The sequence below is a fragment of the Microcebus murinus genome, chromosome 10 (assembly GCF_040939455.1).
Source record: "Microcebus murinus isolate Inina chromosome 10, M.murinus_Inina_mat1.0, whole genome shotgun sequence".
NCBI classification, from domain to species: Eukaryota; Metazoa; Chordata; class Mammalia; order Primates; family Cheirogaleidae; genus Microcebus; species Microcebus murinus.
In genome coordinates, this window is record NC_134113.1 from 102,205,827 (window position 1) to 102,228,811 (window position 22,985).

At 52.9% G+C, this 22,985-nt stretch overlaps 1 protein-coding gene across 8 annotated transcripts in view; it reads right to left on the reverse strand.

Annotated features, from left to right (window-relative positions):
- IQSEC3 (IQ motif and Sec7 domain ArfGEF 3) overlaps positions 1-22,300 on the reverse strand; it is a 104,304-nt gene extending 82,004 nt beyond the window's left edge. For all 8 annotated transcript variants that reach the window (XM_012748353.3, XM_012748355.3, XM_012748363.3 and 5 more), the window contains exon 1: positions 21,681-22,300. In XM_012748353.3, coding sequence (XP_012603807.2) covers positions 21,681-22,213 — 533 coding nt within the window. In that variant the 5' untranslated portion in view covers positions 22,214-22,300. The remainder of the gene's footprint in view (positions 1-21,680) is intronic.
- Positions 22,301-22,985: the final 685 nt, after the last annotated feature.

The following is a 22,985-nucleotide window of genomic DNA, read 5'->3' on the forward strand; positions in this document are numbered from 1 at the left end:
GCTAGGATTACAGGCGTGAGCCACCACGCCCGGCCTGAATATAAAATTTTGAAAGAGCAATAAAGAAAATAATTGAATCTGACTCCTCCATTTTACAGATGAGAAAACTGAGGCTGAGTGGAGAAATGATTTGTCTACAATTATTCCCTGGCCCAAATCCCTGGCCAGTCTTCCAGCCCTGGATTCCTGGGCTTTAGAGAATTGTCTGGAGGCTAAACATCTGATAGCACCCAGGCTTCTTGGGGAAGATGGAAAGAGGAGACAGATGCAGTAACCAGAGGGCTCAGGGCCAACAGTGGCAGGAAGACCCAGGTGTGTAGCTACAGCGGACAATCTACAGTATACGCCCCAGTTCCAGGCTGCCAGCTGCGCCTGTGCCCCAGGCAGGTTTGCAGTTCCTGATGAAAGCATCAAGGGCACAGGCAAAGAGGCACCAGCTCTCCACAGACGGCTGCAAGCCCTGTGTGTGCACTCCAGTCCCCGACTCTCAGAGCCTCTGCTCTCTCTCCAGTGACAGTGTGACGGCAGTGGCCCTGAGCCGCACGCGCCTCTAGGGGAACAGACATGCCGCGCGGAAAGGCGCCGCACAACGGCAAAGGCCGCACAAGGACAGCCACTGCCCCGACCCAGCCTCTCACTTCACCAGTCCCAACGGCAGGAAGAAAGGAAGAACTTCCTTCCCAGGACACTTCCTGTGCCCTGAGCCAGCGAGCGCTGTGCAGAGGCAGAGGATGGCCCTGGCTTCAGCAAGAGCCAGTGGCTCTCAGAACCTCTCCCTGGGGCCTCCACACTCGGCACGCAGCTCTCCGCACCCGTCCACCGCACCAGGCAGACGGTGACAGGAAACACTCGCGTCCCCATTTCACTGTGGGGAAACGTTGGCCTGGTGCAGAGCGAGTCAGGGTCCCAACAGGTTGAGTGACTCCCTAAGGCTCGGGCCTTTAGGAGGAGTGTCTAGGAGCTGGGCCCGGCTGTGCTACCTTGCTCTTGAGGTAAAGGCAAGATGAGAAAGGTCCCTGTGGTCCTCAGCGCAATCACTGCATTTCTGGTTGGAGTGGGGGACCCTTCAAAGTGCACCAGCAGCGTGAGCAGGACTTGGAGTCGCACAGCCCCAGCCCGCCCTGCAGTGTGGCCTGGCAGGGCTTCCCAGAGCCTCCATGTCACCACACAGCTCAGGAGCACCGTCCACACTGTAGTCTGTAGGGTTCACGGCCAAGGCTGTGGCCCCAGGAGTTCTGGGCTGGAGGGGACCCAAGAATTGGCAATGTTCCCTTTGGAAAGGGAACATGACCCATTCTCAGTCCTTGGCTCTTGGATCTGCAAATGAAGGAAACTTGTGGTGTCCAGGCCCCAAACTTCTTCCTTGGTCTCTTAATTCCAGGGCCAATGGCTTGAAGCAGAATTTAGTCCTCCCTGGCTTTATGGATCCCAAGGCCCCAAGTGGATGAGATGCTGGGTAGCTGGACTGGGCATGGATGTGGTGCAGCCTCAGCGCAGCAGTGTGTGGCCCAGCAGGATGTTGCATGTTGGCTGTCCCTGGCAGCGCTACGAGGCCGAGCCAGCAGGAGCTGGAGCAGCAGGCAAGGCGCGGGCACAGGGCAGGGGCTGCGTTGCGCAGCCAGCGAGTTCCAGGCATCGCCCAAGCAGGACGGCAGTCAAGGGCTGCAAAGAAGGCAGCATGGACCTGGAGGAAGAGGGCATGCCAGGGCTCAGCCAGAAAAGAGCCCATTTCTCACAGAGCCTGGACGCTGCGTGGTGAGGCGGGAGCAGAGTCGAGCTGGGGCCAGCGGCTGCAAGGGGAGGAACTCTGTGCAGCCAGGAGCTCACGAGAGCGGCGGCCAGGGCTAGGCTGGCAGAATCACGGGAGGCTGCGCCCCTCTCCCTTCCCACGTCTGTATTTGGCTCAGGATTCCCCGGCGTGGCCATCAAACAGCTGAGCAGGTTAGAAGAGCCGGCAAGTCTGCAGCGCCACAGTGGGCAGGGCAGGAGAGGCCAGCAGCAGGGCACGGAGAACGGAGGAGGAGGACAAGCCAGGACCCCAGGGGGCAACTTTGCCCTCGGAAGACTGCAGGTTGTCCCCAGGCTTAGAAGGAAACAGCCAGGGAGCCTCTCCAAGGGGGCTGCCTTGAGCTCCAGGAAAAGGAGAAATCATGAAATTGCCGCCAGGCCGTCCGCCTGCCCTGCCCCCGTATGAGCGCCGTTGCCAGTGGCCAGTGCCGGTGGAGCCTAAAGACTGGGTTTCTTTTTTCCACTTTCTCTTAATTCTCTTACCTCCCTCAGGAGGCCTTTTCTACCTGAATATGGTTAATGGGAAGGAAAGAGCCCTTATTTTCTCAGAAGTCTCTCCTATTCCTGTGGGAGTGGGGAGGATGAACAGCCAACACAACTTTGAAAAACAAGGACGAGTTTAGGGCTTATTCTGTGTGCTTTCAAGACTTAAAATGAAGCTGCCGTGATCGAGACAGTGCGGTGTTGGCGTAAGAATAGACAAACAGATTGACTGAACAATAAAAGGGCTAGAAATAGACGCACATATATCATCAATGGATTCTTGGTAAAAGGACTAAGGTAATTAAAAAGAGAATGATAATCTGTTTAACGAATAATGCTGAAACAATTGCATATCCATATGCAAAAAAAGGACTTCAATTCATACCTTATACCATATAAAAAATTAACACAGAATAGATCATAGACCTAAAATAACAAATAAAACTATAATGCTTATCAAAGAAAACATAAGAGATAATCTGTGACCTTAGGGAACACAAATACTTCTTAGATAGGACCAAAAAGCACAAACCATAAAAGAAAAAAAATTGCTAAGCTGGACTTCATCAGAATGAAAAAGAAAACACCAACTTTTCTCTGTGAAAGACACGGTTAAGAAAACTGAAGAACTCTTACAACTCAGTAAGAAAAAGACCTGATGGGAAAATGTACAAAAGATTGGAACAGACTTCACCAAAGAAAACATACTCATGGCAAATAAGCATGTGAGAAGATGCTCAACATTATTAGCCATCAGGGAAATTCAAATTAAAACTACAATGATACCATCACATACCCACTAGGATAACTAGAATTTACTGCTGGCAATACCAAGTGTTGAAATGGTGTGGAGCACCTGGAGCTCTCACACACTTCTGATAGCAATGTGAAATGGTGCCACACTTTGGAAAATAATCTGGCACTTTCTTATCAAATTAAACATATATTTACCATATCCCCCTGCATCGGCATTCCTAGGTATTTCCCAAGATAAATAAAAACATACTGACACCAAACTAATCATATCAGAAAAAAAACCCACCTGGCAACACTGTAAATATCTATTAACTGGCAAATGGATAAACAGACATCATACATCCACACAATGGAATACTACACAGCAGTAAAAAAGAACGAGCTTCTTGATACATGAACCAGAAAGATGGACTTCAAAACATTATATGAAATGAAAGAAGCTAGACACAAAAGACTCTACAGTGTAATTCTATCTATATGACATTCTAGAAAAGTCAAAACCACAGAGACAGAAAGAGGACATGTTTCAGCAATGTAGGAAGGGAAGGTAACCACAAGATGAGTGGGGGTCATTGGGTGATGGAAATGTTCCATGTCTTGGTTGAGATGGTGGGTACACAATGCAGATATTTTTCAAAGCTCATCAAACTGGCCGCATTTTGTTGTATGTTCCTTAACCCAACTGATATTAAAAAAGAAAAGACCAAAATCTTTTTCTCTACCTTCTCACGGGGAGACTTCATCAAGAGGTTTTAGAATAATTTCTTTTCTAACTTCCCTCCACCCATTCTCCCAGATAACCTAATTATTAACCCCTTTCCAAGCGGCAGAAAAAGACATTGTATTTTCCCCTCCTTTCAATGACTAGATTGTATTTCTAGAGACCAGATGGCTCAACAAAGAGACAAGAGGCCAGGGGGCCAGAGACTGGAACAGCGAGCAAGTGGGTGCGGGGATGGCCGGCTGGGGGGACTCCAGCCCTGGCCGAGGGCTGGAGAGCCCCTTGGCCATGGGGCAGCACCGCCCTGAGCTCAGATGGAGACGGCCTGCTCTCCTGCCCTGGGGCGGGTCAGGTCACGGTGCGTGAGGGCCCTGAACCTGCCCTGCTCCTTTCACTGGGTTGTTGGGATTCTGCGAGACTTTGAACATGGAACTACCTCAGGAGAAACATAATAAACCCTGCACAGACACAAGAATGTCTATTATTGGTATTATTAGTTACTGCCACTGAGAAAGTCAGCAACCACAGCTCTGTTGCAAGCATGGCCTCACCAGGTGCCATCTGGACCCCTCCTCCCTGGCCCCTTTGCCCTCCTCCAGGCCTGGGGCTGCGGAGGGAGGATAGGTCTCCTTGCTCTTTGGTGCAGTCTGTCACTGCCCAGTGTTCCATGGAGGGCTCGGGGAAGATCCGAATAAGGCAAGTGATTACGGCCGCTCCCGCAGCCAGGCGGAGGCTAGAGGCAGAGCGGGCCGTTGGCATCCAGGCGGGTGGCCAGCCAGGCTCCGTGCTCTGCCTGCACCTGCAGAGGCTGCCGCTTCCGTGTGGACCTCCCACTTGCCAGGACCTGCTGTTCCATGCTTGCTCACTTTCCTCCAGGTGAGCTTTGAAGGTCTTCTAGTCCTCGCCTCCGCCGTCCAGGAAAAGTAGGGCAGAGTCCAAGGGAAAGGGCACCTGCCCTTTTCTTTCAGAGAGACTTTTCCGGAAAACATGCTGCAGGTTCTTCAGGTGTCACAAAGACTGAGTTTGGCCTTGCATCAGCCCGGTGCTTTTCTCCCCGGCGTGGGAGAGCCCCAGCGCCCGCCGGCGGCTCCAGGACCACACTTGGGTCTGGAGAGAAGTGGAGAAGGCAGAACATGGAACCTTCCACTGCAGCTAACGGGACTCTGATTTGGTCAGTTTTATGTGTTAGTGATGCCCAATAGGTTTAATTTTGAAAAATCAGGTTTTTTTTTTTTTTTTTTTTTTTTTTTTTAAAAAAAAACAGTTGAGGAAGCCCTCCCACTGCACTACAGAGGCAGCTCTGCGGGTGCAGCCGTCCTGGGAGCTGCTGCCTCCCCCAGGGCCGCTGCGCCTTCGCGCTGGCTGTGGCAGGAAGCCTCCCAACTCCTCTGTACAGACCCTGCCTCAGTTTCCTCATTAGTAAAGTGAGGTTAATAGCACAACTTCTTTAAAGGATTGTATGAGGATGAAATGAGTTAAAACACGAAAAGCACTTAGAGCAGAACACAGCTCAGTAAATAGGAGCTGTTGTTAATAGTCCTACCTCTGACACCACGGCTCTCCAGGAAGAGGAGCCCCCTCCTCTCCAAGCCCTACCCAGTCTCCATTCCTTCTCCCCCCTGCGGGTCTTCAATGCCGTATTGACAGAGGCCCTTTCTCTTCAGCATATAAGTATGCTCAAATCTCTTACCCTAAAAACATGATTTCTCCCTACAACACTTCTCCCCTGGTTACACTTTCCTTCCACAACAAGCCTTCCAGAAAAGTTGTCTGCTTGCGTGAGCTTCTTTTAACTTCGATCTCCTACCAACTTGCTGTTATCTGAGTTCTCCCCCCAGAGCCTGAGCAGAACTTTCCCCAGGGATGGTCCCAATGATCCCTTAGTTGCCAAATCCAAGGGACTCTCTCAGTTCCTAATTGACTTGACTTTTCTGTAGTATTTGCTGACCAAAATCTCCTTCTTAAAACACTCTCCTCCCTTGACTTCCAGAAAAGTGCTCTGCCTGGTTTTCCTTTTCTTCTTTTTTTGCATGGTAATAAGAGGACATCAGCCACCATGCTGGGAGGAAGCCCAGATGACTCCACGGAGAGGCCCACAGGGAAAGGAACCAACAACCAACATCAAGGTGCCAACCATTTGATGGTCATCCTACAAATGAACACTCCAGCCTTAGCCAGACCTCTCTAGCTGATGCAATGTGGAGCAGAAAGGTGCTGTCCCTAACAGGCCATGCCTAAACTGCACATTGCTCAGCAAAAAAGGTGCTTACTGCTTTTGCATTTTGGGGTGATTTGAAGACACTAAGTTTTGGGAAGGTTTGTTACAAGCTCTTATGGCACATGGTGAGTGTTTGCCCCTGGTCTGAGGGGCCACCTGCACAGAGCTGTAAGGGACCCATGAGTAGTACTCTGGGGATGGAATTCCACTGGGGCCCCTTCTCAGACTGCATGAGAGAGCATGACTCCAGGGAGAGCCGGCAGGCTGTAGGTTGGAGAAGACCTGTGTTCAGGCCTCGCCTTCCCACTGGGGTGGCTGTGGAATCACAGGCAGATTATCAGACCTTCTTAGCCTCTGTCTCCTCAACTGCAAAGGGGAGGTCATAAAAGAAATGGCCTCATCTGGCTGTTGGGAAGGTCAGCACCCTTGCCATGACCCGTGCCATGCCCAGCAGAGGGCCCAGCCTGGAGCAGGCGCAGAAGGAAACATCTGTACCTGGCCATGCACTGACACAGGGCAAGCACAGTCCAGAGTTCAGAGTTCCTCTTTGCCACTTTCTAGTTAATAGCTTGGCCTGGCTGAGCCTCAGTTTCCTTTCCTGTAAAATAGGATGCTAACAGCACCTATCTTCAAGGCCTATTGTGATGAATGAATGAGCTAATGCATCTACAGTGCTTGGACCCGTGGCTGGTCCAGTTAGCATGCCCCCGACCCCGGACCCACGACCTCTCCCTCAGCCCTGGGGCCGCACACAGAAGCCTCGCAGCAATGCTGTGGGACAGCCTGTACCCATGCCGCCGATTCACAGCTAGGGAACAGGCCACAGGTGACGGAAGCCTCAGCCAGAGACCCCAGGCTTCTCCATGCCCCGCATCCAGATCCCGCCCATCCTTTGGGGCCAGTGCCAAAGACATCTCCCTCACAGTCTCCCTGGTTTGTTCTTGTGCCTGCCACCCCCAACCCAGCCCACTAGCCCTGCTGGCCTCGGCCCCACCTGGGCCGGGAGTGCTTATCTCCGAGCCCCTAAGCAGCTTCCCGGAGACGCCGGCGGGCTGCATCACCCATGTCTCCCACACTGCACGTGGATGTTGGGTCTCCCTAGCCCAGAAGGAGCTTTCCGGGGCCATGCCTGGGGCCGACTCATCTCTACATCCGGTGCGGGACACAGCCTGGCATGTGCCTTACAGCAGACACCTTCTGCCGACTGAATGTATGAATATGTTCTGATCCCTGAGGGTGCTGGGAGAAACAGGGAGTGCCGTGTGCACATACATGAAACACGCACACACACAGGAGCAGCAGCACGAGCATGCGCCACAGAGGCGCCGTGTCCTCTTCATCACCACCACATGCTCCAGTTTGTGCGCAGGCACTGTCCACACTTCACCTCCATTTAATCCTCCTTTTACAGATGAGGAGGCTCAAAGAGACTCAGATACGTGCTCAATACGGCACAGTCTCCACACCAACCTGGCAGCCTTGGGGGGCTCAGCTCCGGACAGGAAACTCAGCCCTCCTTCCACACTTGCCACCCGGCCAGCCCCAGAATGGGCAGGCTTCCTCTCATTTCCGGGCTGCCCTCTCGCCCTTGTGCCCAGCCGGTGGCACTGCCAGCAACCCCAGGGCCATCCGGTTGCCCGGCTCAAGGCCCAGTGGCATGAACTGCAGCCGACTCTGTAGGAGCCGAGAGGGCTCCCGGCTGGGCAGCGCAGCGTGGCTTGCAGGGCTGGCTGGCTGTGTCCAGCCAGCTTCCCTCCCTGGGGTCTCTTTATTACCTGGCAGATGGGTGCCTGGCTGTTAGACAAAGCCAGCAAGGAGGATGGATCAAGTGCCAGCCTCAGACACTGCTTCACCCAAGTCCTGCCTCACGACACAAGAGCAGCCACCTACGTTGCCTTTCTAAACCCCAGCATCAACTGTCACTTTCTCCAGGAGTGGCGAAGGCAAGTCCCCACCAATAAGGCCTGCATTTCTGCAGTGTTTCTGATTTCTAAAACACTTTTGAATGCCCTAAGTGTAGTACTGTGGATAATTATTGTTACTAGTATTGATGTTATTATTATTAATGCCATTTGACTGATGAGGAAGCTAAGGTTAACACAGGTTTGATGACCTCCTGAGGACCCACAGCTACAACGTTCCCTGCTGCACACAGCCTCTGGCACCCACCCTCACCACACCCCTTACCCCAGGCATCCACAGGAGAGGAGGCCACTGGGCTGTGAATAGAAGAGCCTTGATCTTGCCCTCCATGGCACAGGTGCTTGAAGTTAGAAACATAAAACCTCACCCAGCTAAGCCCCAATCCCATAACTTCAACTGACCTCCTAGCACCAACTCTGCTCAGGTACCCAACTCACATGCCCACAAAAACATTGGTTTTCTTCTGGTGAATCAGCTAAACTCTAGCACTCAACATACTTATTATATACACCTGCTAGGGTGTGCAAAGATTCACACACACATATACCTGTGCCCCCTGCTGCACACATAAACATGCATACATTCCTTAACATGCACTTAACATGCATACCTCACTTCCTGCACACATTCAGAGCTCTCAATAAAATGCACATAAGTCCTAAATGAACTCCCAGTCTCTCATTCAATATAAACTCCCCAAGCCTATGCACACTCTTGGATGTGGAAATACATATATATACATGCACACATGTGTTTTCACATACAACCTTGCATGTGCACACATGTGCATGTGCACATGCACACACAGCACACAGAGGTGAGACAAGGATGTTTTGTCCCCTGTGTGAGCCCTTCTGATGATGTGGGCCTTGCAGGGATGCAACGTCTGATGCGGGACCTGCACACCATTCATCTTGCAAATACATGTGGGTGGTACTTGGCCAGTCCATGAGCCTGGTTCTGTTGGGCATGACAGAGTTAAATGGGCCACAGGCCAAGTTCAGAGCTGCAGCAACATGGACAGCTGTCATATGGGCATGGTGCCACTAGCCTTTTTGCCCCTAAACATTGGTCCATGTCCCAGATTAGGCTTTTCCTGTGGGAAGCACTTCCCCTGCCACGACTCCTCCTGGAGGGGAGAGCTGTAAAAGACTAAAGCTTGCATGTGAATCCTGAGACACCTCTTTAGCTGTGTGACTTTGGCTGGGCCATCTTAACCTCTCTGAGCCTCATTAATGAGCTCTGTGAAGTAGAGATAGTAATACCTTCCCATAAATGCCTAGCATGCAGCAGAAATTAAGTTCATGGAACGGTGAAAGAAAGGCTGAAAAGAATGAGTCACTCTCAAGTGGTTGTGAGTTGCACTCTGGGGCTCTCTCTGCTCTCCCTGGTCTGCCCTTTGAACCTACAGTCTGCTTTCTAATATGGATCCTGTCATCCCTGCTCAAAGTTCCCCACCCCCTTGACTTCCCCTCAGCCTCCCCTTTAACACTTGCAGAAGGCCTAGCCCAGCCCCATCCCCTCCCTGTCTTTCTCCCTCCCTCCATGGCTCCCTCAGGCCCCCTTCCCTTCTTCTGTTCTTGGGCGTGAGCCCTCCTTCCGTCCAGGGGCTCTGCACGAATGTCTTCCCCTTGGTCTCCACATGGCTGTTTTGTTTCATCTCTATTTCATCTCTGCTCCAGTGGCTCCTTAGGCGAGTCCTTCCCTGTGAGAACTACCCTCCTCCCAGCCACCCCTTAGTTCCTTTCAGTCCTTATGGAGTCCTAGTGCACAGGAGTGAACTGACTCATTTAATATCTGTCTTCTCTTCTGGAGTGTGAGCCCCATGGAGGCGGCAGGGGCTGGGTCTGACTCGTTGATCCAAACCCCCAGCGCCTGCAGCAGAGCTGACGTGCTGAGCTCAACACATCCTTGTAACATGAACGTATACCTATGGCTCCTGCCCTCAAGGAACCTAAGCACAGTTCCCCATCCCTAAATGACAATGACACACTCAGCTCCCTTCTGTCTCCACTCCCTTTCTCCTGTACACAGCGCCGCCCACCATGCTTTTATTTCTTCCCCATCCCAGCTAGCCTAACACGCACAGCACTGGCATGAGCTCGTGTGCAGGTGTCGATGACTGAGCGTGCCCAGGCTGGTCTGTTCTCATGGCTGTCATGCAGGAAGCTGCACCAGAAGCCCCTGACAGCTTCATTTAAAGCACACTTGGCTGACTTCCTTCTCCTAATCCTTCCTGAATGACAGTCTCCAGGGCTGGGCTGGGGCAAGCGCATTTTGAAAACACTTCTCTTGGAAATTGGGACGCGTGTTATTGCAGCCGTCTGCAGGAAGGCAGTGGAAAGGACAGGCTGGGAGCACCGACTGCCGGAATCACACTGGGCCTGATTCTGGACAAGGAGCCTCGTGTTACTTGGGATACAGATTGGGCCCAGCTCAGGAAGCTGTTACTAGGACTCATCGAGAGAAAGTTTGTCAAGTATTTAACACAGTGCCTAGCTTGTAGCAAGTATATGGTAAATATTAGCTTCCATTAAATGACTGCTTTCCTCTAGGACTGACATAACCTTTCTCAATTTCCCTCCAGTGCTGAGGATGGGCCTTCCCTGTAGCAGAAGACAGCCCATGTGGTCAGTGCATCCCGCTGGCTCAGACGCGCTGTGAACTCCCCACCATAGAGAGCATCCTCTGTATGAGCCCATCTCCCTCCAGTAAGTGCCCCATTTCTTTACTTTATTTCCATTTCTTTATAGCAAAACTCAACACAGACTTTTCCACATTCACTTTGTACAATCCCTCCCATTCTGTCACCTTTTACATTTTTATTAGAGAAATTTCAAAAATATATTTTGTCAATCTCCTACCTCTGAACATGTATATATAATATATATTATATATGTATATGTATATATATACATATATGTATATATATGTGTATATATGTGATATGTATATATATATACACAAATATATAATATATATATTTTTTTTTGCTGGAGTATTTTAAAGCAAACCCCAGAAATCCTATTATTTCACTGAGAAGGTATCTCTAACAGGTGAGAACTTTTAAAAGATATAATACCAGTATCATTATCACAGCTAACTACATTAACAATAATTCTCTAATGTCAGCTAGTACCTCACCTGTCTTCGAATTTCACTGATTGCCTTAAAAATGTCTTATTCAGTTGCTTCATTTGAATCAGGACCTAATCAAGGCCCACATGTCACATCTTGTGGATTTGTCCCTTGTGTCTCTTCTCCCTGCTCTCTGGAGCCACACCATGCAAGCCCCATTACTCTATCAGACACAGGCTTTTCCAGGCCCACAATAACCTGAACGGGGCTAAAGCTGTCTGTCGGTTCTCAGTCCTTGCCTCGCCCTCATCCTGCCCCACTCCCTGAGCGGTGCTGGGCTCTAGGGGCCGTTCCCTCCTTGGCAAAGCCCTCCTTGCTGGAACTCTAGGTGCCTCCTGGCTGCTCCCCAGCTGCCCCCCCCCACTGGCTTGCACCAGGGGGCTGCCCTGTCCTCTGTCTTCTTTAGCCTTCCTTTCTCACTCCTTGTTGGAGGCCTCCAGGCTCAAGGCTTTAAAAGCATCGGCAGTTTACATCTCTGGCCCCTTCTAAGTACCCACTGAACATCCACGTGAGTGTTTAATAGTTGTCTTAATCTGCCAAAGCTCCACCCCCATCTTTCCCCCAGATTCCCCCATCCATTCCTCTAATAGCTTTGGCCCCACCGTGGTCTTGCTCTCCCACTCCTCTTTCTCTCACTGGCACTGGCCCTCAGGGAGTGCTGACGGCCTGACTGACTGCCACGGTCACTGCCACCCCGGCCCAAGCTACCAGCCTCCTACCTGAACTCCCTGCTTCTATCTTTCTTCCCTCTTCAACCCAGCATCCAAAGTTCCTTTTAAGCATCTGCTGCTCAAAATCATCCAATGGTTCCCTATTTTTCTCAAGGCAAAAGCCAAATACTTCACAATGGACTCCAATGCCCCCAACAAGAGACATTGGCATTTTTGGCAGGAAAACTCTTCATTGTGTGGTCTGGGCTCCTGTCTTAATTGAGCAAGCAGGCAGGCTCCTGCTCTGGCCTCTGCGCTGCTCTTCCTTCTGCCAGGAGCTGCTCCGCAGACAGCCACAGAGCTCTCTGCCGCCCTCCAGGCCTATGCTCAGGTGCGATCTTCCCAGGGCACCTGTTTGAAATTACAAATTCCTTTACTCCCAGACCCCTGCTCTGCTTTCTTTTTCTCCAGAGCACTGATCCTTTACATGTATTAATACTACACATTTTCACTGTGGGTTTGTTGTTGTCTGTCTGTAAGCTTCATGAAGGGATTTGGGAATGACTAGATTGGAAGGCAAAGGAAGGGCAGGGTGGCTGCCTTCAACCATTCGAGGGCTGTCAAATCAAAGTGGGAAGGAGGAGTCCTCTAGGACTGCGGTTCCCAGTCCCTGTGCTGCTGACCCCCACGGCCACGGCCTGTTAGGAGCCGGCCGCACAGCAGGAGGTGAGCAGCGGCGAGCAAGTGAAGCTTCACTTGTACTCACAGCCGCCCCATAGCTGGCATCACGGTCTGAGGTCCGCCTCGGAGGAGGCATTCGAGTCTCCTAAGAGCCCGGACCCTACTGTAAACTGCGCATGCGGGGGGGTCTAGGTTGCGGCTCCTTAGGGGAGTCTAACGCCTGATGGTCCGAGGTGGAGCTGAGGCGGTGATGCCAGCGGCTGCACATACAGGAGTCTGACTGCACAATGAATGTAATGAGCTGACTCATCCCCAAACCATCCCTGTCCGCCGTCAGTGGAAAAACTGTCTTCCATGAAACCGGTTCCTGGTGCCAAAAAGGCTAGCACTGCTGCTCTCGAAGACAGCAGGGTGGCATGGCAAAGCTCTCCACCTACACACACTCCGGCCCAGGTCTTGCCACCTGCAGGGCCCCCAGACGAGCAGGAGCTTCCGTCTGTGAGCGCGGCTGTCTTGGTGTTCTCTCGCCCCGCCTGCGGACTTTGACCGCGAGTGGTGTGGTTGGGACTGTCCATGTCCCCGTTTCAGGGAGGAGGAGACCGAGGCTGTCACTGCTCAAGATCACAGTCAGGAGACGCAGACTCAGGCTTCAAACCCAGTGCGATGCCCTGAACGGCACTACAGGTTGTGCCGACACCTGCAGCCTTGGAACTCCAGGCCCGAGACTAGGAAACCGTATACACCTGGCAGGCTAAGATGGGGGGGGCATTTTTGCCAGGTAGTCTTGGGAACAAGGACGACTGGGAGGTAGACGCTGTGTCCCCCTGGACCTCCCTGACCCTCCTAGTAGCCCTCGCCTTAATGTCCCCTTTCCTCCGAAGGGCATCTGCTCACACCAGCCCAGGCCAGGGCCACGGGCGCGGTGCGTTGGGGCGGCGAACCGTCCAGCATCCAGCCCGAGGGCGGGCCGGGGAGCCCCCAGAACCTGGGCGGGCAGGGCGACAGGAGCAGCAGCACCTGGCGGTGACGCGGCATGGAAGCGCACCCCCCCATCCCCCATCCCGGGTCCGGTCCGGTCCGGAAAGGCGCGCGGGGGCGGGGCGGCTGAGCCCAGGCTGCGTCTTGGGGGGCGGGGGCGGCACAGGCGCCGCCCGCCCGCCGCGGGGATGGCGCTGGCGGCGCTTTCCCAGCGCGTGACTGCGCAGCGCGGCGCGGGGGGGGGGCCTTGGCGTCTCGTGTGCAGCGCGCCGCCCGCCCACGCAGCCGGATCCCGACTCCGCCCGCAGCCCCAGAGCGCTGCCAGGGCTGGAAGGGCTTTTCTCAGCTTGCGGGTGCAGAGGGCAGGAGGGGCGTCCTGGGAGCGCTCAGGCTGGGGAGGGCAAGAGCAGCTTGGTCCTGGATCCTCCCTTTCTGCGCTCACATGCATGGCCAGAGGGAGCCCAGTGGAAATTTCTGGGGTACCGAGAGCTGGAAACCCCTGCAGAATCCACCTTGTCCTGCCCCAGGACCCACAGGGATCTGCCGCCTTCTGTTCTTGAAAGGGGGGTAAATTCAGTCTCATCAGTGCCCATCCTGAGTTCCTCCTATGGCTGTGGCTTTTAGAAGTCTTTTTCACATCTAAGGTCTATCTTTCCTGGTGCAGCAACCCCTGCTCTGCTTTCCCAGACTTGGTGACCTGGGGCAGAACGGGCAGGAGGGCAAAGAACGACTGTCCCCATTGAGCAGGAGGGGAAATTGAGGCAGAGGGGAGGATGTGAGGGAGGCTGCTGCATCAGGACTCAGGAGTCCTCCTTCTGGGTCACAGTCCAGCCGCCAGAAGAGATAGTCCCTCCCTAGTCTGCCTGGGGCGGCGCCCCCACTTGCCTCTGGAAATCCCTTCCCTAATGGGCTGTGCTGTGTGGTAAGTAGCATAGAGACTGTCAGAGACGCCACGCGAGCCAGTCTGGAAGCATGGAGGGCGTCTGTTCCCAAACACCAGGCTATGAACAGGGGACATAAAAGCTGGACCCGAGCAAAAAATTCCCAGCTGCTTCTGAGAGTTTTGTTGCTGCTGTTGTTTTTAAATAATCATTGTGATGAATTGATGCGTTGGTAGAGTGGAGTCATTCATCAGGAAAGAAACTGTGGAATTCCCTTGCCTCTCTGGCTGGGCTGAGGAGTGCATTCCCACCGGAGGCAGCAGATGCTGGTCTGAGCAGAGCTCACTGGCGCCAGGCTCCGCCCACAGCTAGGCCAAGACAGGCTGCAGGGAGAATCATGCTGCAGCCTTCGGTGTCAGCTGCCCTGCACCTGGTTCCAAACACTAAACTTTAACAGAAAGTACCTGCAGCCTTCTCCCCAGAGGCTGGATCCGCAGGGGCCTGGTCTCTTGCATGTCCGAGGTGGGGAGTGTCAGAAGGATGGGCATGGAGGCACTGCACCCCATTCTGCAGAGGGTGAGACTAAGGCAGAGCAGGCTAGAGAGGTGAAGCGGAGACAGAAGGAGCCCCCAGTGACAGTGTGACAGCACTGGGGCAAGATGAATCTGTGCTGGGCTCTGCCATGAGGCTTGCACACTGTGCTATGGTGTGGGTTGTCCTTCAGCTACCCCGAGCCAAGTCAGTAACACACGGTCACCCTCAAGGAGCTGTGCCCACTCAGCAACCCCCCACCATGGACATGCCCACTCGCCCTCCCTGCGGGATACAGTGCTTACCCCAACAGAGCTGATACTGCCTGGCTGAGAACTAGGGATAAGAGGTCTGGAGTCTGGGTGCTGGTTCCTGTTGTGTCTCCCAGCTTGCTCTCCTCTCTTCCCCTAGAGACATGGCTGCAGTTCAGGCCTCCTTTCCCCCCGTCCTCACTGGTCCATTGCCTATTTCTCATTCTACCTGCTGATAAGGCTTGTGTGTGTGTGTATGTGTGTGTGTGTCACTGAGCTCTGAGGTGAAGCCCTCACTCCAAGGCCTTGCTCGTGCTTTGTTCTTAGCGCAGCTTTCCAGGCTGACTGGTCAGAGGCTGGGATAGAGGGAGACGAAGGCTGTTCACACACACCACTAGGATTGGGGTGGGTTCCGTTAGCTGGGGGGAGCAGAACCCCAGTCCAGCTTTCCTCACGTGCTCAGCCGCAGGACAGTGTGCTGTTGGGTTCGGCACAGCCTACTCCCTGGGGGGACTTCCTTGTCAGAGCTCGTCCTCAGCCCTGACACCACACTGTCCCTTCTACTCAGCAATCCATGAGCCTGCCTGGGCCCTGCAGACAAAGCATTTATTTACTATACCGGGGTTCACCGAACACCTTCGAGGTAGTGAGTTTGGCTCCCATCCCCACTCTCTTCAGCCTCCTGCCAAACCAACTTCTACTGCCTGCCAGCCCCTCCTGTCCATATCTTCCCACCCCATAGCACACCCAACAGAGTCATGGGCATTTTGCCATCCAAAAATATTATTTTAAGATCCTAGAAAGGAGCAAATGAGCTTAACATGCACCATTATGCTTCTTAACTTCTTGCCTTGTGACTTTCACATAGAGAGCTTATTGGGAAAGGGTTCTTCCATAGCCCTAGTCATTACTGTGCCACCACAAGTCCGTGTGGGAGTGCCCTGTGTCCCTCCCCTTTGCTGGCCAGGGCTGAGCAAGGCAATTCCAATTCCCTCAGAATTGAGTGGAGGTGAAGATACATCTGGACTCTCACATCCTTCCTCTGGAGCCTCCTGCCCTGGCCTTCAGCTGGGCAGTGCTACTGTGGTACCCTCCTCTCTCACCAAACCCTGCTCTCAGAAGCCACACAAATAAACTCCCTCATGCACACGTGTAAAAGACTGATGAAGCTAAATGTGTTGTTTTTCTCCTTTCCTAGAATTTGCATTTTAACAAGGGGGATAACCTTGAACTATCCAAAGTAACCTCTGATTGGCTTGTTGTCATAGGTGAGATATTCTGGAAGGCAGAGGGACCTCCTTAGGTCCCCTGAATCCCAGTGACCAGCTGTAGGTTTGGCCCTGCACACCCATAGAGTAGTCGTGACTAGCTCTCTTGGTCCACCACCACGTACTGTCAAGAGCACTGGATGAACAGTCAAGAGAATCCGAGCTGTAAACCTAGTTCTGCCACTAACTAGTTTGGATGCACCCTCTTGTGCCTTAGCTTTCTCACTTGCCAAACAGAGAGTTTGGACCAAGTGACCTTAAAGGGTCCTCCTGGCTCTGACATTTGCTTAACTTCCCAGAGGGGCTGGAGGACCCTGGTTCAGCTCCTAATGCCCTCCAGCTTCTGCAAATGTGGCTTAGAGGGAATGGCCTGACGCCAGCATGGAGCATGGGATCCTTCTTTGGCTGGGGACTTGGACAGGCCACCTGCATGCCCTCTGTCCATAGCCAGGAGGAAAGGTACCACTCAGCACATACACTTGTCTCACAGAGTTACATAACCCTTCCAGATCAGTTATTCCCAACAAAGAGTAACAGCAAAACAGCCTGTACGCCACCCCACCCCACACTGTGCCCTAACACACACACACACCGGCAATTTTTGCCTATGGTGGCCTCGTAGCCACAATCACCCTGGGAGAAAATTTTAGAGGCCCACCATATGTTCTTTTTCATTTCTTTTGTTTTTCCTGGAAGGTATCTCATCTAAGAAAAGTCTTTAAGAGAAAAACCTCATTTATCTTCTTTTTTCTGAGACAGAGTCTCGCTCTATTGCCCAGGTTAGAGTGCCGTGGCGTCATCATAGCTCACAGCAACCTCCAACTGCTGGACTCAAGTGATCCTTCTGCCTCAGCCTCCTGAGTAGCTGGGACTACAGGTGTGTGCAACCACACCTGGCTAATGTTTCTATTTTTAATAAAGATGGGGTCACTGTTGCTCAGGCTGGTCTCGAACTCCTGAGCTCAAGCAGTTCTCCTACCTTGGCTTCTCAGAGTGCTAGGATTACAGGTGTGAAACACCACGCCCAGCCTTGTTTACCTTTTAGTCCTGACCAGAGAAAGCAGAGTCCTCCCCCCAACCTCCTCCCCACACCACCCAAAGGCTCCACAACAGCCTGTCAGACCTTGTCTTTCCTCACCCTGCTGTTCTTTCCAGCTTTCTGCCCTCAGAACCACCTTCCACTTGGTCCTTGACAAGTCAGTATAGCTTTTCCTAGATGAGACTGTAGTTTCCCTATTCAGGAAATGGGGATGCTCATTTTTCTCTCCCTGGGGCACTGGGTGACAATTCAGATCTCCTTGATTAATGTCCTTAAGAGAAGTGCAAGTAATCTTAAAATGCTGCAGAAGAGATCTGAGTTTGACTTACCTGTCCTGCTGTGCGAGATGGTAGCTCTAGGCAGCCACAACATGCTTACACTCGTTCAGATGCTCTAGGCACAGTCTCATGTAAGTTGAGCAAGGACTATTTGCTTCTTTCCAATCTTTCCACATACACAATGCAGGGTTTTGAATGGACTGTACACTTACTGCATATAGTTGACTGACTGATAGACTGTCACACTCTCTTAATAGCTTCCAGGATGGGCCAGTCATGAGCTGCCACCTTCAAATAGACAACTCTGACCTAATAGTAGCAGAGACACCTGTTCCAATCAGCATCTTAGGCAGCTCAGGCTAAACCCATGTCCACAGCCTCCAGGCATATGAGACCAAGGAGCTCAAAAGGTGACTCAATATTTATTTCATGCTTAAAGGAGGAGGGTAGACAGCAAAGAGACTTCTCTGTGTAGACTAAGTGGAGGAAGAATAGAAGGAAAAAAGATGATAGGACAAAGTGTTTAAGGGAGAGAAAAGAAGGGGGCAGGGGAAGGAAGGAAAGTAGTGAGGAAGAGGAAGGATGTAAAAGGAAGACAAGGGAGGAAGAAAGAGAGAAGACTGGAGCTTCTGAGTTGTTCAGACTTCACAGCTACGCTGAGGTAGGGAGCTTGGAGTAGGAGCTGAATTTGAATTATAATGCAAGAACCTAGCCACTAGCAACCATCTGCCAGTGGACTTGGAGACATGGGCAAGCCCTGTCGTCCATAGACTCATGGCTGGAGGGGTGGGCAGATGTGCTCAGAGAAACTGTGATCACACTAAAGCCAGCAGCTTCAGGTAGGATCATGTGCTTCCATAGCAAGGGGACTTTGCCAGGTCAAGTTGAGGTTCTGGCTCCAGCCAGGAAAGGAATGATAATCAATTTTGTAGATGCTGTGAGCCTTGATTGAAAAAGTAAAGAAGAGGAAGCTATGCTTTCTGCTTCCATTAAGAGGCAGAAGCAGTGGGGTCCAGAGCTTAGCAAGAGTCAGGAAGCAGGCAGACAAAGAATTTTAACCCCTTGTGTGTTTTTGTTCCACAGTATCCCTGCACTCACCCACCCCCATATCGTTTCTTTGACCTGACCTCCATGTCTCACTCCTTCAGCTGAAAGGCCAGACTGCATATTAATGTAGAGCAGATGGCAATGAAATGATTTATTATTTCCCAGTGGCAAGTTCCCCAGGGCTTCTGCCTCTGCTGGAATTGGGCAGGAAAAGGAGTTCTGGGGGTAAGAGGCAAACTGTGTGGTGAAAGAATGCATCTAACCCAGTGCCTGGCCCCTGGAAACCCTCATCACCCTTCAGCCACCTCACTGAGACTGCATTCTCACTATAATGAGGCCAGAGAAGGAATAAGAAAAGATTCACAGCAGAAATGTGATCAGGAGACCCTCTGTGCCATCTCTTCATCCTACTTCAGCAGGCCCAGTAGAAAACCGAGGCAGCAGGGAGCTCCCCAGAAGAAACCCAAAGGAGAGGGCTGCTGGCTCTGCTCTGCTCCTCTGCGCCTTGCCCTGTCCATGGAGGTCTCTGCCTGCCTGCTGGCTCCATCTAGCTTTGCACCGCAGAGAGGTGTGGGCAGAGGGGAAGACACATGCGAAACGGGGGCCATGGACAGAGAGCAGGCTGGGGCCAAACATGGCATCAGCAATGATGATTCCTTCCTGAGGTTCTTTAACTGGGGTTAAAGTTGGGCAAAACTATGGGGAAAGAAATGGGTGATCCAGAAGGTTATTCAGCCAGCCAAGATGGCCATGATGTCACAACCAAGGGAAGAGAGCTGCAGGGAGGAGGTGAGGCAGGCACATTGGTGGTTTCGAGTCTCTGAATCCCCAGGCTTGGGGAGCAGGGGAATAGCTGGACAAAGGAAGGAGTTGGTCTTAGTGCCAGGCACAACTTCCTAAGTGAAAGATTTCCAACAACTTCCACTATCCACTGTGCTAATTATTTCTTATTTTTGTTCTGCTCCATTGGGAAGCAGAAGCAGGACATGCGAGAAGGAAAGAGGAGGACGTCATGTCCAGGATTCCTCTCTAGTACTGACGTGTGAGGCTGGATAGGGACCCAGGCGATCCCGAAACCCCTGCAGCAGCAGCATCTGGAGGGAAAGGTTTGAGCTCTCTAGGCTGCTTTGGGGGCCACAGAAAGGTCTTTGCCCAGGAAAAATGATCTTTCCTCAACTCTTCATGCCTGCACAGTCCCCTGAAGAGACACAAAGGAAGTGGGGTACAGTGGGAGAAAAGGGAGACCCAGAAGCCACGGACAGAGGAAGTAGATGAAGGACCGTGATTATCAGAAGCCATGGCCGCTCCCAGGGAAATGGACTGGAATAGCTCTTTAACCCTAACTGGGAAAAGATCACATGCTATCATGAAGTACATAGCCTTTTGCCAATCCATGGGCATTTAGGGAAAATGTACTTTCTGCTTTTCATGTGAGATGAGGAAAGAAAACTGAAACTGAGGGAAGGGAACATGTCCGTGGAGTGAGCTGAGGTGGAAAGCTGCATCCTCTTGGGTTTAAATCAAATGCTTTAGGTCTGCCAAGCCAGATAATCATTCTAGATCTTCACCCCTAAGATCTCATGGTTCAGGTCAAACATGCCCTGTAAGCTAACACACCCTGACCCAACTTCTCTAACTACAGCAGATGGGAGGAGAAAGTGAGTTTTTAAGGAATATGGCAAATCTTCACAAGTGTCCCCTAGATTTAAAGTACACTTGAGCCTGAGTGAAGATGAGATTCCTGGCTCTCCTGTCCCCTCTTGCTCCCTGGCCTCCTTTAGCATCACCATTGTCAGGGGCAGGTGCTGCTCAGGCACTGATTTCCTTTCCCCTGAGCTGTTCTTCCATTCAGTTTTCCCATCACCTGTCTAATCAAAGAAAGGAAGCTGACATGGTCACAGCCTTCCCAATACAGAGGATGGAATATTCCAGCCCATTTCACCCCTTCTTCCCATATTCCTAGTTCGTGGACCTCTCAAATGATGAAAGAGCTTGAGGCCCCAGGTCCCAGGGGGGTAGCATTTCTCTCAAGACCCAACACATGGTTCCAGTTATCACCCAATCACCAAGGGGAAACAAGGCTTGGAGTCACTAGCCATAGCAGAGAGCCACAGCAGGCATTACACACAAATGCCAACTCCCTTTACCAACTGTCCTCTCATTATTGTTCACTTTTCACCATGCCCAACTGCCCTGCACAGAAATCCTCCTTGAGTTCGAGGAAAAAGCTATAACCAGACTGAGTCCTCAAGCTGTGACTGAGTCCTCCATTGGGTCGATAGGTGGGTTCCTTGCAGGCCTTCGGCTCTGTGGGGAGTCCGCAGAGAGGCGCCCACTCAGGTCTGAGCAAAACGGCTTCCCCCAGGGAGCCGCTCCTGGCTTTGACTTCCACTGCACCAGTTAAAGGGCCAGCTCGTTCCTCTGAGAATCTTTCTCCCACCCTTTATCTTCTTCTATTTGCAGCTCCCCTGCCCTCTCACATCTCTCCTGCTTTTCAGCTATATCCTCTGCCTCCTGAATTCACCTCTACCCCAATCCTGCTCTTCCTGGACTCCAGCCCTTTCAAACCTCTTAACGTGTCTCTTTGCCAAGCCTCCGTCTTCTTCACCTCTCACTCTCCATTGAAATAATTATACTATGCAAACTCTTCCAAATTTTTCTAGCTTAAAAGATCCTTCAATGTTTCTTTTTTCTTCAGTTTGATCTTCACTCCAACTTCCTCCCAATCTAGTCTCCTTTAAACCCTGCCAGCTTCCAATATCCCCAGTCATTTAAAACCCATTTCTTCCTCCTCTGCCCCCAGTGACGGCCTGTGTACCTTTTTGCTCCAACATCCCCCATGCCTTCTCAAACACTGATACCGTTCCCTGCTTCCCCCAAATCTCCTGACATAGTTCCACCCCAAGCATCCTCTCACCCTTTCATCTTCACATTACCCCAGTCCTTCAGACCCTTGCGTGCACTCCATTTCCCCCATGTCCCCTCCTCACGCTCACTTGCTTCCTTCCCTTCCTTCCACCACAACCTTCCCCTCCTCTTCTCCACTCACTCAGGTCTCCTGCTCAGGACGCCCTTGCCGAGGGCGGCGGGGGATTTGTGCTGCAGGAGGGCTCCGGCGGCAGCGCAGCAACTCGGGGGACGCTCCTTCTCCTTGTTGGCGACGGCCCCGAGCGTCACCGGCTCCTGGTGGGGCGCCTGGGCTGCTTGAGCCCTGCCGCTGGGGCCTGGCTGGGGCTGCTCCGGGGGCTGTCCGTGGTGCTGGAGCGGCTGCGCGGGTGCGGGCTGCAGCGCGGCGCCCGGGAGCTGTCCGTGGTCCTGGCGAGGCTCCTGGGCCGCGGCGGCCCGGGGAGCTGGCTGCGGGGCTGACGACGGAGGCACCAGCCCGGATGGAGGGTGGGCTTGTAGCAGCTGCTGATGCTCCCACAGGCTGCGGTTCTCGGCGCTGAGCTCGTCCAGCCGCCGCTCCAGCTCGTCGATGCGCTGGCGCTGGGTGTGGATGAGGCTCTGCTGGTTTTGGACGATGGCGGTGAGCTCCTTGAGGTAGAGCACGGCGCGCACCGGGTTCTCCAGCAGGCTCTCCATGCCACCCGCCGCTGCCTGCGCCCCGCCTGCGCCTAGGCGGGCGGCGGGGAGCGCAGGGCGCGGGAGCCCAGCAGCCGGGCGGCAGGTGCCCCCCTCCTCCTGCCGCCGGCGCCGCGTCACCGCCACACAGACTCTCGCACACGCGCGGGGCGGGGCTGGCGCCCGGCCGCCCGCCCCCCTCCTCCTGGCTGCGTGAGGACGCCTCGCTCCTGCCGGCAGGGCACGCGGACGCGAGTCAGTGTGTGCCAGGGGCGCAGGAGCAGGGCAAACGTAGGTGACCCAAGATGAATGAGGTGAATCCGACTGGTGAAAAGGGAAAAGGGGCCACGGGGGAACAGTGGTCCTGGGAAAGTGCGGTGAGACCCTAGGAGAAGAGAAGCCGGGCGAGAAGGAGGAAAAGAAGCGGGAGAGGCTAGCAGCAGACAAAGGGAACGCAGGAGCAGAGGGAGAGAACCGGTTAAAGGAGAAGGCCCAGGGCTCTAAAGGGTCGCAGATTCTTTCTCCTACGGTCCCCATTCTGCAGGCTGGGGCCCATCCTCTGAGGAGAGGCCACACTTGCCTCCTCTGCACGTGCAGTGCGTCCTGCTGGGGAGTTACCTGCACATAGGGTTCGTGGCCATGCGAGACCCTGGAGAACCCTGGTCCTGCTCCCTCCTTCAGCCTGGAGGATACTTAAGGTAGGAAGGCTGTTCATGCTGGGTTTTCTCCTGGAATGAGACCTCCGGACAGTAAATTCTGGGTTCTCTAATAGGAACACAAACTAAATAAACCA